Below are 16,432 nucleotides of genomic sequence, written 5' to 3' on the forward strand. Positions count from 1 at the left end.
CATCATGGGTATCAAAATGTTGCACAAAAAACAAATGAGTGAACCACAGTACAAAACCACTTTTAAATTTTAGTGAGTTTTCCCTCATTTTAGCTTTAAAAACCTCAAGTGATGTTTGTCATTTAGTGCCCAAAATAAAAAAATAATGTGCTTTTTACAAACAGCAAAGAGAAAACAGGAAGTAACAAATACTTTCAGTTTTGTTTCCTGTTAACAAATCTCAAGAAGGGACCAATGTCGATGCATCTCAGCATTTCTTGAGTACAGGAAAAGAAATGTATTTCCAAAATGTCTCACACATTTGCACTTAACACAAACAGTTGGGATCCCCAGTCTCTGGCATTATTATTTTGGGGATTGTGGGCTAAAAAGTTTGGGAAACTTTTGCTACTAAAATAAGAAAAATCCCTTAATTCTGAATGATTATTTTCCATCGGATTTTAGTAGATGCTTTATGACATTAAATTTTGATACAGCTTTGATCTTTTTTATATTTCAATCCAGGTTTCTAGAGGCTTTAACAAGGGAGCATTGCAATTTTCTTCATTCTCTAATATTTTTTCTTTATTTATTCCCCAAAAACAATTTTTTTTTTTTTGCAAATGCCTATCAATAGTACTCTAACGGACAAATAGGGCTCTTAACACTTGAAAAAAATGGTTTAGGCTTGTTTTAGGGACTACATTCAGCTGTGGATGAACACACATTTTACCGATGGAGCACTAAGTGTGAAAGTTGCTCTTTCATAGTAGATTAAAATGATCTTATTCTCATTAATGATGTAAAATTTCACCCAACAACAGTGCAGCTCACTAGCGTGCTTTGAATTAATAGATCATAAATGAATAAGATGCAGCACACAAACTACACTCATCGATCTGATCGCTCTTTGGGTTGTTTGTATTGGTCCTTTCGTGAGCTTTGTTTACAGTCTGAGCCTTTTCCTTTAAAAAAGAGAAAGATATCACCTGTGACATAGAGAAGAATAAACTCTGTTTACCACTTAAAGCAGGGAGAATTGATCACACCTGTCACAGGAGGGCACGTGTTTTTGAAGAGGTTATCCTGACCGGTGTATCAAACCTCCATAGCAACGCTGCCTCTCTCTCTCCACACCTCATTACTGCTTTGAATTTATGCCATTTCATTTAAAATGGGCCAATCCATTGAGAACTCAGTAAATTAAAGCCCCTCGTGTGAGACTGGTTCAACACAGACAATGGAGAGTGGAGTGAATGGAGGCTCATTTTGCATATCAAACAAATATCTTAACTCTTAATGTGAACATGTTCAAACTGAATATTTTTGTGGTTCGCTAGAGGGAAAAATGTGGGATTAAACAACAGACCACACACTCTTAACGACAGGGCTTTAAGGAGAGATGAAGTTTAGGGACAAGGCCTGGAGGACGCAGGGAAGAGACGTTCACATGCATTTGTTCATGCAGAGCAGCAGCTCCAGACGCAGAGCGATGCGTGTGTGCCATCCAAGAGGCAGGATGCGGATGAAGCGAGCCACGATGGGCGGCCTCAGGAGGTTCTGCACCGATGAGGAGCGGTCGGAGTTTCCATAAAACACCTGAGGAGAGGGGGGAGTCTGAGGTCAGGATAGATCACCTTCACCTTTTAGTCAGTATAACAATCAGATGGTTGTTTAATCTGTGAACAAAACTTATGTAAGAAACAGAATTTCACATGCAAGTGGATAGCTTTAAATTTTTTGTTTTGCTGAAACATTTGGGTTTATTTTAAACATTCTTAAGGCAAAATATATGATTTTAAAAAATGTGGTGTTTATGATTTTTTTATTCTCTTAAAAATCTGAGGGCCCATCGGTGATCCAGTAGTGTTTCTTTTTCTTTAACTATTCAGTTATTAAAAAAAAATGACTGTTCATAAGTATATCACGTTATACACCCCCAGAAAGCTCTGACTCTCAGGAATCTGACCATGTTAAAAAAGCAGGATAAAACCACCACAAAAGCCACAATGAATGCATTAGTCAGGCTACACACAAACAAACAATAGTAACAGTGACACAGCTCTCCAAGCTCTCCTGTACTCTCCTGATCACAACAATCCATCAAAAACAATCCAGCTGCATCAGAAAGAGTCCTCACAATCTAAATCCAGTCAAATACTTAGCCCAGAAACAGAATCACCTACACCCATAAAGATCCATAGCCTCAGGTTTTGTGTAATTTTAAATTTGCTGTTAGTGTTCTCAATAATCCATCACTGTAATAATGTATTTTTTCCAGGCAATGCTATATAGAAAAATGAATGCCAACTTCGATCTTTTTTGGAGTCGCCAGTTTGAAAATGCCTGGTCTTTTTCTCAGAAAAGCAGCTGTGAAAGTACTCATTTTTCTGTTCTATTGTTATCACCTTTGAAATAGAACTAGTTAAAGCTTCAGTCTCTGGTTCAGTTGAGTTTTCCAGCTAATACCTCTCAGCTACAGTCATCTATAGGCACAATACAAATTTAGGCAGGAAAAAAATATTTGTTGTATTACTCAGTACAAGTAGTGATGGTGAGTCTGACAGTTTGGGAAGAAACTTCAGAGATTTCCTTTCTAAAGAAAATTTTTTGTGCTTTTACTCCAAATGTTTCAAACACAAAATTCAGTTTTATTTTGCACATTCTTGCATAGGCATTTTTGTCTATTTTTACCCATAATGCTAAGGGGTTTAAAGATAATACACTGACAAAGTGTAGATAAGTGAAGACAATGTTCTAAAGCATGTACGATTAATCTGTATCTAAAAATGCAATATAATAAATAAGATAAAATATCCCAATAATCCCTCAAAGGAAAAAAATATTTTTACACATGTAGGCTGAAATTCATGCTCATGCACAAACCAGGCTCCTACTGATGTGCACTAATGGAGAGATGTCAGAGTGAGGAGAGTGCCACCTGAGTGGTCTGTGATTCAGTGCCTCGTTCAGGGGAACCTCTGTTGTACTTAGAAAGTAAACTGGCATCTCTCCAGCTATCAGATTTAAAGACTTGGTCCAACTGGTGCCACCCTAAAACCTTTGTCGATGTATATTTCAGGTTGGCCTGGGTGAAATATTTGGACAATTTGAGTTTTTTTAGTGGCGGTGCCTTAAATGGAAAGGAGAGCTCAAGAGAGTCAGGAAATGCAGGGTGACACAGGGAGGGAAGACATGTACCAAACATGTGGGGGTCGATCCTGCGACCGGTGCATTGAGGACTGAGATCTCAGTATAAGGGTGCTCGCTCTACCAACTGAGCTGGCTCCAGATAGTCATAGCCTTAATCTGACATGACTGTTCCTATTCTACCTTATTTGATGAAAGGCTCTGTCAACTGTGTATGTGGAGATGGTTAATATAATTAAATAAGGTCAACTTTGTGACCATGAACTTCCCAACCAGGACAGTGCGAGTAATGCATTCAAAATTCCTGTCAAAATAAAGCTACAGCTGCCTGAATCACTGCCTGAAGATACATAGTCCCATACTTTCCATACAGAGTGTTTTTATTGCTCTATCCTGTTTGAACTGACCCTGTTGTTCCCGGTCTGGTCTTTGTAATAGATCCAGTTGAGTTTCTCGTCTGAGCGATACTGGATGCTGTACTTGGTGACCCACTCGTCAGCGTCACAGCGGCCCTGAGTGAGGATTCCTGACACCACCATCACCTCCCGCAGGTCGATCTGCAGCCACTGATTGTTGTCCTGGAACTTAGACAACCAGGCACACCTGCAGCAGAAACACATTCATATAATGCAGAATGAAAACTGATGTCATACAGATTTAATATAATGTCAAATCCCATAGATAGATCTATTATTTGTCCTTTCTCATTATTATATCCATATGTATAGAAATAAAATGTTGAATTTACTCTTCATGATTTTTTCCCCGTGAAAATTAAGTCAATACCTTGCAGAAGTTGTTTCTTGCTTCCCCCACTTTGATTAAAAATGGCCTAACTAGGATCAGGTATTGCAAATAGGTCCAGGTTATAAGATTATGAGTAAGAATTATTGACAATTTATAAAAAAAATTTTTAACTCTTCTCAGTTTCCTTGTTTTTCTTTTAAAGCAGTCTGCATCTTATGGAATGCACAATAGCTATATATTTTATAATACAGAAAATATAGTGCATACTGTAGTGTGCTGTCATTTTGCGAGATGGTAAAATTCAAACCAGAGGATCAATTATCAAGACTACAGGTACAGAAAGCAAATTATATCACATATGAATGACATAACTACAATAATGCAAATACAAGAACTTGAAAAAAATGTACCAGATATAAGTTAGTTTAATAACCCTTTCATTTTTAATTTCTAACTTTCCTCTTTGTCTAAATAAAGGAACCACTGATCCCTCCTTGTCGAGAGCCATCACCCACTCGTACCAGTCGATCATCTGTGAGCCTTAACCAGCTCCATCCCCTCGAGTCTCTAATCCCCATGTTTTCTCAGATCTTACCAGCTCACTGTCCAGCATCATGTCTACATCCATACTCACAGTTTAAAGTGTAATCTGCCTTCATTACTCGTACAGTCATCCCCTCATCCCCCCTAGACTCTAACTTACATCCCTCTATCTCTCAGCGCTGACCAACATCCATTCATCCCTCCATCTCTACACAATCATCTCTTCATCCAAACTTATCTCGTCATCAGTGGGAATAAACTATTTTTAAACCCATTTATTTATTGCCGTGGTCATTCGTATTGAAATGGTTCTGGATTTTTGCTGCTTTTCTGATATGCCAATAATTCCAAATTCATTCTTGCCGACACAGATGCCGGTGTTGTTATCATTACTGATGCTTTTGCTTAAAACTACACAAACTTAATGCTTCATCCTATAAGATGGAGCATTGTGGTACATTCATAAATTCTGCAGAGACGTGTGGCAGATAATTCTGCTTTAAATAATGGCAGAAATGTTCATATATGCAGATAGTGATAATACTGATAATACTGATAATACTGAGCATCCCTAATTAATTGATGTTGGGCATTTGTAAATAAGATAACATGAGTACAATCTAGAGCTGCTCTATTTGTGATGCGTCTGAAAATAACATTTATTATAACCTGGTGCTGTATAATTCTGTGATATTTATTTATTATTTATTGAACTTTGAAGATTTTACCCTACCATTCTTTTTACTTATTTTATCTTGATTTCACTAGAATAAGTTGACAAATTGATGATATATTCTTACTTTTATCTTGCTTTTATTAACTCTGTTTTTGTATCTAGTTTTTACATAGGGTTACCCCCTTTTAGCTTTTAAGTACTATGGTCTCTATATCATCTTTTGTCCCGTGCTGTTGATTGCCTGTGAAAGGAGGCTGACTCACTTACTGTAGACCAGTGGTTCTCAACTGGAGGGTCGTGACCCAAAAGCTCTTTCCACTGGGTTGTGAATGTGTGCCAAGAGGAAAAAAAATGGGCATAAAAGTCTATCTATGTAAGCCCGAAGTGGATATACAGTAATTTAACGCAGCTATTTCTTTTTTTTTCATGATGATGAGTAGATTTCATTGTTTGTCTCAAGATTCCTACTTATGTTTCTCCTTTTCTTTGGATAATAAGGCTGGTTAAGAGGAAAATTCATTAAGAAATTACCAAACTTCCAAAAAGTAAGAGAGATGTATACATGCATGTCCTTCTGTAATGATTTGCTTTTTAAACATGTTTTATCATTTCTCTTTGTTTAGTTATGTTTCGTTCAATTTTGGGTCTAAACTTGAACAATTTTCGTTAAATAAAACAGAGTGGTTGGAAATTTTTCCAAAATTGGGTTGCAAATTCTCTAAAGGAGGTGGTGGTGTGTCCTGAAGTCTGACAGGTTGAGAACCTCTGCTGTAGACTAAATCTACCTACCGGTATAAATAAAGTCATCTTACCTTGTATAAATAAAGACTGACTGATTGACTATGAGGTACATTGTGCTTCCCTGTGTTTGAAATGTGCTACATGTTTGACTTGACTAAACAAGTCAAGTAGTTAAAGTGTCATTTCACAACTTTGGAGGAAAAATTGTTTAAAATCATATTTTTCTTCACCAAGTGTAACAGCCTTTTAGAGATAACAGCTTCATTAAGCATACATTGACTGCATTTCTTGAATCATTTACTGTATTCTTATGCCTTTAGGCGAAGCATATTTCCTTGGCATTTTCACCAAATAAACCTTACATAATGAGAGACAGGTCACATTTTGTTAGAGATCATTTCTGCTAATTCTCTTCCTAACAGATGGTGCAAGCTCGGACGTTTTGTTCAGGAGGGTCTCCTCGGAGACAGAGCAGTCGAATGTGTCTGGCAGAACCACCATTTTCAGAGTTTAATAAAAAGACATAGACATGTTGCCAAAGACTAAAAATACACATAGTTACATAATTTTGAAAACATCATGCTTGTACTCTTGTCATGTATTTTCCTCATTAAGAAATGTAATTCATTTACCTTTTCTTTTCATGTATTTTAATGCACATCATGATTCTGTGTTTTTTATTCTTTGCCTGATTACCCTCACCTTTCTTGAGCGAGTCATTTTTATCTTCTAGCTTTTCTTTGGTCTTTGAATATTAAGCCCCCTTTAAACATCTCACTTAGCCTTTCATTTATTTAATTTTGATGGCGCAGGAAGACTGCTTCTACTCATTCATTAGTCACCACTCATTCATATTTCTCCCTTTTCCCATTCTTCTCTCTTCCTGCTCTGGTGATAAGCTAATTATTGGCGTTCACTCTCTTAAGAGCCAGTCAGTCATTCATTTCAATGTGGACGCTGCAACGCTCCTCCACCCCAGCCACCTCCACTCAGTTTTTAGCTCCTAGTCCAGATCGTCACAGGTCTTCTGCTCATCTCATCTTGTATACCTCAGTCTCCTCCTCAAAGTCACCTCATTAGTTCCTGGGCCAACTTCTCAGAAATCTCCTCCTCCTGCAATTGCCAGTGACTTTGCACATTTCTCTTTCACTATTAAAATAAATTATTTTTAAACTCGTATTAAGTATCTCCTGATTGAAATGTCTTTCTGCTGTATGCTTTTGATGTTACATATGTTTGTAAGTCTGTAAATCACTTTGAATCTCTCTCTGTATGAATGGTGCGCTGTTAATTAACTTTTCGTGCCTTTTGCTGCAGCAGACCCTTCCTATATTTTGAATCTGGCCTTGTCTTTTCACGTGGAAACCAAATTCGACAGAAATAATGTAGGTCTCCTCTTACCCAAAGCCCTGAGTGTTGAGACGAGCTCTGCTGGGGAGCCAAGACGAGAACCAACCGGTGTACTGGTCCTGGTTGGAGCAGGTGATCTGCTCTGGACTCACTGATCCGGCCTCAAAGCCCAGGGGTCTGTGGTATGGACACTCTGTAGAGAGATGAGAGACATGGAGGTCTAAGTTTAAATCTCATGTGTGATTATTAGTTATTGTTTATCCCTTTAAGGCCTCGGGGCTACATGGATGTCAAGGTCAGTGCTCTGATGACTGAGAAAACACAAACAAGTCAGCTGAGCGGTAAAACACTGAAATGATCATCACTAAGCCTTTTGATTCTCCGTCTCTCTATCCTCTCTACTCTCTCCATCCTTTAAAGCCCCCTCCTGTTCGCAGCCCCAGTGTGACCCATATCCCCCCCTAAAAGCCTGCAGTTTAATTCTCCACACTGAGAGAGATCAGTGATGTCCATTAAGGCAGCAGGCGGACAGATGGTCATGTCCTCCTCTCTGCAGCTTTAGCTCCATGTTGCTCACATGTTTCCATCCATCATTCAACCCTTTTAATTCCACTAAAATCACATTAAAGAGGACCTTAGCGGACTTGGTAATTGCATGTTATGAGTGTATAAATAGAGGAGATGGGAGAGCTGTTCACGAGTGAGGTTTTTCTCCGTAAAGTTCATTAAACATCAGCTGTGGGTGATCGGAGCTGAAACCTGCTGCGCTTTTGTTTACTACTGGATTAAGCCTATCCGGTGCAGGGTCACATCCTGTCTAATCCCTGTATTACAATGTGTACAGCAGCAGCAGCAGCAGAGTGTGTGAGTCAGGAGATAAGTGTTTACATAACAACAATAAGAGAGACACTTGTTCCTCCCTGATGGATTTCATGACTGAAATAAAACCCATTCAGACGGTTGAATCAATGGCAAAAACACAGAGAGGTAGCACACTGAGAAAAACGTCAGCAGGACTCTGTCTCCCCTCATCAGTTATCATCACAGGGTCCATGTTGTGGTAATTACTGGTTTCTATGATTGTGCATCTGCTCGGTCTATTACAAGCACAGTTATCTCAGGAAAAAACTGCTCTGAGATAATGATCGTCTGCAGAACTTCTTTCTCCTGTCAATCAATGGTTGCCAAGTGACTTGTGGATCAGTTGGCGCACACTGAGGAAAACCCTTTCAATGCAATCAACTCTTTAGGCTTCCTCCCTCTTATGTCATGAGCGGACATTTTTAAGTCTTGCCATATGATCAGAAACACCATGTTTACTGCTATTGTCATAAGATTATTTGGTCAGCTGATGTTTACTGAACTTTATATTAAAAAATTTACATTTTTCCTTCTTATCTTGATCAATATGCAAGGTCAGAGTGAAAAACATATATTGAAGAGGATTCTGCAACATGACCTTCCCTTAACAGAGGGAAAAATTGCCACACATATCTCTTAATTGTCTTTTTGAAGAAGCAGAGCATGTTTTCCTTTATTCAGAAATACTGTATAAAGAGGGTAAAGCAGCCTTCTCAGAGGTCTTTCTTTCTTTTCAAAGCTCCATCTGCATCGTCTTCTCTTACGATGTCCACTGGAGCATGCCCACCCTGTGGTGTCGAATCTGGACTCTAATGCACTCATGCATGTGCATGCACATATAGAGATTCTCCTTCTGTTTAATCAGCGCTGTGGAGCTTAAAGGATTTGTTGATTAAACAATATACAAGATATAAATAGCCAAGCATTTTATCTTTATTTTGTTTGACATGAAGACAGAGCGAGATGAAAAATAATGAAGAAAGATGAAATTTTGCTCAATTGAATGTGTAAAAATAATTTTTACTAAGTTCACTTTTAAGTAAAATTGTTCTCTGACTCAAATGGAGTGAACTATTACTGCTTAAAATTTCATTTTTTTCCTCTGATAAAACACGCTTAAAACAAATATCACAGTAAATTATCCAGGGTGAACGCTTCCATAGTTTCTCACTTCAAGCAGTCTTTTCTGCCCAGCTAATATCATCATTTACTCTCATGCTGACTGTGGATTTTTCTAATAATTTCTCAAACATATCTCATAATATATTATGCACATTTCTTCTACAAGCCATTTTGCTGAGCTTTTTTTGGGGGGGGGTTACACATTTCCTCATAGTGGCCTTTTTGCAAGCAAGTGATAAGATTTTGAAAAGATAAACGTCCTTTTTGTGTCATACATGGCCAATCATTTTATTTGTTGATTGTTTATTTAGATCATTTGGATCATGCTCCCAAAAGTAGGTGGTTTCACCTTGTAGATTAAAGAAATACATTTTTACCTTATCATATTTTTAAACTAGAAGTTAAAAACAAATGGACAGGTTTTAAAAATGTGAAAATACTCCTAAAATTAAATCACAAAAGGAAAAAATGGTGCTTTGGACCTGAAACTGTTAGACACACTGTAGAAGAATATTGATTTCACAGTGTGTTTTTGTAGGGGGTAAACAAATGTAAAGCGGTGTAGTGTTGTGTTTAAAAGCATTATTCATGGGTATACTCTTAATTTAGAACACTTTTTAGTATACTCTATGGGGACAAAAACTAAGCAGGTATACTCTGTTTAACTGCATATACCCTGCACTAAACCATTTAAAATGTCCTTGACATGAGTGAATTAAAGCATGTTAGACATGTATGTGCAATAAATTAAAATCATATATGGCACTTATAAATGGCCGTATAGATTAGAACATTTACTGACAAAACTGGCTGTAATTTCATGGATCTTACCAGGCATGCAGTCTACTCCTCGCATCGTGGATCCAGAGCCGATGGTGGAAAATTCAGTCGGGGTCTCTGCTCCTTCGCAGTCACATTTACAGGACCTGCTGGTCCACGCCTCCGACACTCCTGCCTTAAATATACATACTGAGTGAATTTGCAGTCAATCCATCAAAACAGCATCATCAGACACAACTGTGACAGTAAAATCAAATTAATCCACAAAATCCAATTTAAAATGAGCTATCCTATGGATTTCTGAAAATGTAATGTGTCAGAAAAGACATTTATCATTAAATATTTTGTTACAGGGTTGTGTTTGTCAACAGAAATCACACTATTTAACCAAATGTAATCAGATAAAGACTGTTAAACTGATATTCTTCTGGTGAACTTAAAAACATTTTCATGTAGATAGTGAGAATCTGAGTTAATTTATCCCTTATATCTGCTGAGTTTTCTTCTTACCTCTTGAGCATTGATACTGATGAACACTGTCAGGCAGATGGCCAGAGAAGAAAAGGCAGCCATACGAGGAAGCACAGAGGAGAACAAAAAGACTGTTAGGACACAGCAGTCATCCATCATAGCAAACAAAATCTGTGCATCAGTCTGTATCCTTTTAAACAAATCAGGAAAAAGACAAATCAAACATGTTACCAAAGAAAAAGCTGCATTATAATCTCCAGGATTACTGAAGAAATCTGCACTATTTGTCAGATTTTCTGTGAGGAATCTTTCCATCCCTTTAGATTTTAGTTTTAAAGTTTTAAATCACACAGATTATGTGCTCATAAGGAGCAGAGAACAAAGACTGAAATCTGTACCGTTCACTCCCAGAAGAAGCAGAGCCAGAGGGAAACGCTTCATGATGAGAGCCATCTTCCAGTCTTCTCCAAACCAACAAGAACGACTGCTGAATGAGCAACCAAGCCAGCAATGATAGAGAGGTTGGATTACAATAATCCACAGGACACTAATGGCCTTACCTAATGCCGTCCTCATCTGACAAAGCCCCTCCTACAGCTGTTCACCCCCCACCATCAACGACCACCAACAGCAAGGCGCATTCTGAAATCTCTGCACAAATTCTGTGCAGTCACAGGTTCGCGTCTGAAATCCTGCAAGAGAAACAGAAGACAGCGTGAACGATTGGTGATATTTGGCTCGTGTGTGTGTGCATGTGTATGTGTGAGAGAGAGGGTGCTGGAGGGTGGCGATGGCCTCTGCTGGGCCTTCTGATCCATATAATTGACCAGAAGGTCAACTTTTAGAAGCATTTATGGTCTCTTTTGCATGATTATTGCATTTCTCATGGGTAATATTGTGTACATTTTGTATGTAATCAAAGAAAACAAACCAATTACATTATTTTTGCAGATACTGGTTTAAAATTAGATACTTAGGATCACTCTTAAAATAGCCTTTCCAATTACTATGAAGTGATAGCAGACAGGTTTCTGCACCAAAAATGTCTTCTAGGTCAGACCCACCACCACATCCTAATGAGAAATTACAACTCACCACTAATCATCAAAAACTATTGAATATGAAACGCTGCAGTTTGGACCTAAGACAGAAAGAAACATGCCACTAAAACAGAGACAAAAACGTTTTTAAAAAGTCCATCAATGCAGAACCATTAGGAGGATGCATACAGTACATTCAGAAAGTTGCAGCCTCATGCTACAATAAAAAAAAAAATCACTCAGTAACCGGTCAACACAAAGTGAAAGAATTTAAGCATTTTTTTTCTGCAAATTTATTAAAAATCAAAACTTCACAGCTGACAATGCATATCAGAGCAAAAACCATGAGGTCAAACGAACTACCTGCAGAGCTCAGAGACAGGATTGTTGCAAGGCACAGATCTGGGGAAGCTCGCAAAAAAATCCTCTTGCACTGGACAAAGTTCCAGAAGGATAAACGTCACTGCAGCCCTCCACAAATCTGGGGTAATGGCAGAGTGGCTAGATTGAAGCCAGATACTCCATGTGAATGCCAACTGTGCTTTCATGTGTTTTCTACTGAGGAGAGGCTTCATCTAGCCATCTTGCCATAAACCCAAATCAATGGAGGGCTTCAGTGATGATTGTCCTTCTGGAACTTTGTCCTTTCTCCACAGAGGATATTCAGAGCTCAGTCAGAGTGAAGATCGGGTTCTTGGAAGAGTCCTGGTTGTGTCAAACTACTTCCACATGGAAGCCACTGGGCTCTCGGGAATCTTCAGTGCAGCAGAACTTTTCTAAGCCTTTTCCAGATTCATGCCTTGCAACAGTCCTGCCTCTGTGGGGTACTGTCAGGAGGACGATGAGAGACACAAGAACCAAAAACTCAGATGAGCTGAAAGCTATCAGAGCAACCTTGGCTTCCATAACACCTCAGCTGTGCCACAGGCTGATCGCCTCACACTGCATTAATGCAGTAATTCATGCAGAAGGAGCCCAAGTACTGAGTACATATAAATGAACATACTTTTCAGAAAGCCAACATTCTTTCTATAAAAAAAAAATATTGGTTTCATGCAATATTCTAATTTTTTGAGACACAGAATTTTTGGGATTTTATTAGCTGTAGGCCTTTATCATCAAAATAAAAATAAATTTCTTAACTCTGTGCGTAATGAATCTGTATAATATAATTTTAAGTTTCACTTTTTGAATCGAACTACTGAAATAAATCAACTTTCCATGATATTCTAATTTATTGAGATTCATCTGTATTTCACAGTTAATTTCTGGTACACGTGGAAGTCAAATCTACCACAAACAAACAAGAAAGTCTTATTTCCTCAAGTTATGAATTATTAATGTGGGTTTAAAAGTACAGACTGCATTTTGGGGATTGTTTTACATGGTTTAAGTTTAAAAAGTGCAACTCCTTTGAGGCTCTTATCACTTAACAGTTAGGATGCATTATCATGTGTGGAGACCATAGACCTCAAAGTGGCTGGCCCTTGTCCAAATCACACCTGTAGCTCCTTTCCCATGTTATTTTTTAATGCATGTGAGAGTGTTTAGTGCTGTCCCTCTGTGAGATCATCAAGTCTCTGTGGACCTAATGGCAAATTATATAGCAGTATATCTGCAGACCTTTCTCTGGGACTTACCCAGAGTTCAGTGCCAACTTGGGTACATGAAAGCTATGATAACACCCCTCTGCTAAATGTGAACAAACATGGGGAATCCTGAAGCGGCATTCAATTAAGTTGATGAGTTAACACAAGGTTACAGTGAAAGTTGCAAGTTTATTACCTCTATGATTTTTATGGGATATTAAAATTGTGTTTGTGTTTTGAGTCTAATATTCCCAAAGTATTGCAATTAAAAAGAACTTTTGATTAAATACTAAAAACATAAACCCTAAAATTAAAAAACACACTTGTACAGCCATAAGATTGGCTTTTGTTGTTTCCAGACAATGTTGGATGCCATGTGTACTGTCATTTATTTTTTATACCAATCTCAAGCACTCATGCACCCAAGAACTGCACATCTGCCTCCAAAGAGTCTGTGAGGGCTCAGTGCTAAGGCTTTAGGGTGGAGACTGGGATTGGAATGATCTTCTATCCTATCTAATGAAGGCTAAAAGCCCATAGATAAATCTTAAAGTGCAGCTAATTGAAAAGGTTGATCTTTGTGCCATCAACTGTGATGTTTAACATAAATATGTCACCCTCCTTCTTCTACTTTGATTACTTTCTAAAGTACCAACTCTACAGACCAAAAGACATCCGAGCTAACACTCAGGGGTTCAAAGTGTGCTGACAGGTGACAGTAATTAGGCCCAATTAAGCAAAGCTGCTCTAATTTGTGCTCATTGAAACATTCATTTCACTCCTCACACACTCTTTTCTGGCCTGCTCTTACTCCTGATGAAGCTGCTGTACATTTTAGAAAAAGCTCAATTGTAGTTATCAGCGTGTTTTCAACAACCAAGCAATAATCTTTAAAAAATGAAGGCTCCTCTCCAATCAGCACGCAGGATTCGATCACAAACCAAGAAGAGGACTCGAGTTCACTCTGCTCTGATCTACAGGGCCCATAAAGAGGTTAGAACTAAAACATAATGATTTTAGTTTACATGAATTTAAAAGCTTTTCTCAGTGGACTGTGTGGGTGGCATTACTTGAGATAAAGACCATGACCGAGTCCTCTCACCTTCGTCTCTCCTGCAGGTCACTCCCGCTGGCATGAGGACTCCAGACCTCCTCATCAGTCGGCTCAGTTTTCCCAGACCGGTTCTGCTCAGAATGGTGAGCTCGGAGGCCTCAAGACTGTCAAAAACCAACAGAGTGAAAGTCATTACTGTGAGGGAGATCAACACCGCTGTCGTACATGTGCAGCAGAAGATTCAAACCAGAGCTGCTGCATGAAGACAGGAATTTTATTCTATTAACTTTAGCACTATTAAAGAGTCTTTTAAATTTTAAACTATTGCCTTGTTTTCTAAACTGAAAGCTTTTCTTAGTGATGCCAAGACAGTGAGTAGGATCAATTTCTACTTTGCAGTTAGTTCCTATTGAAGGAAGATTTTTAAAAACAAAATATATTCAGCAAAGACGAATTGTGAAACTAAAATTTCCTGACCAAGACCCTCAAGATGAATCTTGTTCTCCCACTGTTTCTAGGGATATCTTGCAACCAAAATTGTAATTGGTCATTTTTGTTTAACAAGTTTTGCCTAAAGTTGGACAGAATACTTTGTTTTTAATGTAGTATTTTGGTCCTAAGGCACCTTAAACAACTGCAAAAAAGCGATTAAATAAAAGACTGTGAGGGCCAGACATCAATTCTGACAGACAACACCAAAATACTCAGTGATGGTTAGCCATTTTCCTTTCAGGGGTGGGACTAGTTAGAATAAAGTAAGTGAGCCGTGCTGCAACAGGCAGCTAGATGCTTTGTGATTTATTGAAGCAGATTTCCTTTAGTTAGTACTTTAATGGGGACTTTGGACAAAGGTTGTCTTGTTGAGATAAACCCCTTTATTTCTATAGCACAGTTAAAAAAAACTGAAGTTGAGCCAAAAGTGCAGCAGAACGTGTAAGACACACAGATGAAACTGCAATGAATATGGCTAAGACTTAAATCAAATGTGATAAAGGGAAACTAAAAATCAATGGATTTAAAAATAAAAGGTGTGATAAAAATACATTTGTGGTGCACAGTGTTGGTATCAGCAGCTCTAAGCTTAAAAAGTGAATCATTAATATTGACATTTATGAAAATTTCTGCAGATTTTTACAGCTGATATGCCTCTACCCTATAGCCTCTGTATATGAGTGCCTGCTCTACCCACCGAGCTACACCGTGGTGTTATTTCTTAAAGGTTAACACTGTGATATATCATCATAGTCAGGCCCTATAACTGTGGGGGGAAACTGGGTCAGTAGACCCAGGCCTTTGGTCTGGAGATTCCAGAATTGGGCCCCCTGACCATTATTTAATCTGTTTCTTGAGGTCTGCTTGTCCCAACTCTTGTCAGCTGTTGTGACAGGATGCACAATATTATCGGCATTATATCAGAATGGGCAGATGTTTGATTAAAAATTGAAGCTGCAAATATTGGCTATATGGGCAAATAAATTAGTGGAGTTTGGACCTCCGTATAATCATAAATAATCCATAATCATAATTCCTTACACTTTAAAGTATGCTTTAAAGGGGACATATTATGCAAAAACCACATTTTCAGGCTTTTCTAACACAAATATGTGCCCCTGGCCTGTCCACAATCCCCTCAAGTACCCGAAAAATCCATTCCCTTTCCCTCTATCTTTCTCCACCTTTGAGAAAATGTGTGCTGAAACAAGCCATTCACTGATAGTTCAGTGGGTTACTCTGATGACCACAGTCTGGGAGATCAATGGTCCAAATCCCACTTAGGTTCTAAACTTTGGATTAAAGTGTCTGTAACATCAGGAGTGCTGCATTCATTTCCTGAGAGGGGTGTGGTCAGGGGTGGAGTCAGACAGCTAATTACCATTTAAAGCCACAGACACAGAAACGGCTTGTTCTGAGAAGGGCTGAAACAGAGGGGGTTTTAGACATGCAAAAATCCAACACTGGAGTGTTCTTTCAGCAACAAACTTCACAGGCATGTTTTGGGGACCTCTGATAATAAAATAAACTTGTCTTAAAAGGGTAAAATATGTCCCCTTTAATGACAGAAATCTGTGGATTGTTTATCCGAAACGTTTAATTGTGTCTTTGAAGTACTTAAGTTTTAGATTCAAACTACAATTAAATATTTATGTTAGTATTGGCAAAAATTAACTTGAAGGTTAAATATGTGTATACTGGATATCGGCTAAAATCCGGTATCCTAAATGTGACCACAGTTTTAGAGAAAGGGATATATGCAATTTATGCCAGTGCGTGCGCATGCGCAATTTATGCTACTCTGCTAGCTGTTATTGCTTGCCTTTTGGACTTAAGA

At 38.3% G+C, this 16,432-nt stretch overlaps 1 protein-coding gene across 2 annotated transcripts; it reads right to left on the reverse strand.

The window, feature by feature from the left end:
- On the reverse strand, positions 1-11,104 carry rs1a (retinoschisin 1a). Of its 2 annotated transcripts, XM_041791381.1 has the most exons (7): positions 10,981-11,104; positions 10,819-10,881; positions 10,460-10,485; positions 10,001-10,124; positions 7,238-7,379; positions 3,537-3,732; positions 1-1,578 (listed from the first exon to the last, which is right to left on the reverse strand). In XM_041791381.1, the coding sequence occupies exons 1-7, from the start codon at positions 10,994-10,996 to the stop codon at positions 1,426-1,428; spliced, it is 720 nt and encodes a 239-aa protein (XP_041647315.1). In that variant the 5' UTR covers positions 10,997-11,104; the 3' UTR covers positions 1-1,425. The 2 variants fall into 2 exon arrangements, with proteins under 2 accessions (XP_041647315.1, XP_041647307.1); XM_041791373.1 differs by having other exon boundaries at positions 10,819-11,104.
- Positions 11,105-16,432: the final 5,328 nt, after the last annotated feature.

Source organism: Cheilinus undulatus, linkage group 1 (genome assembly GCF_018320785.1).
Source record: "Cheilinus undulatus linkage group 1, ASM1832078v1, whole genome shotgun sequence".
Lineage (NCBI taxonomy): Eukaryota > Metazoa > Chordata > Actinopteri > Labriformes > Labridae > Cheilinus > Cheilinus undulatus.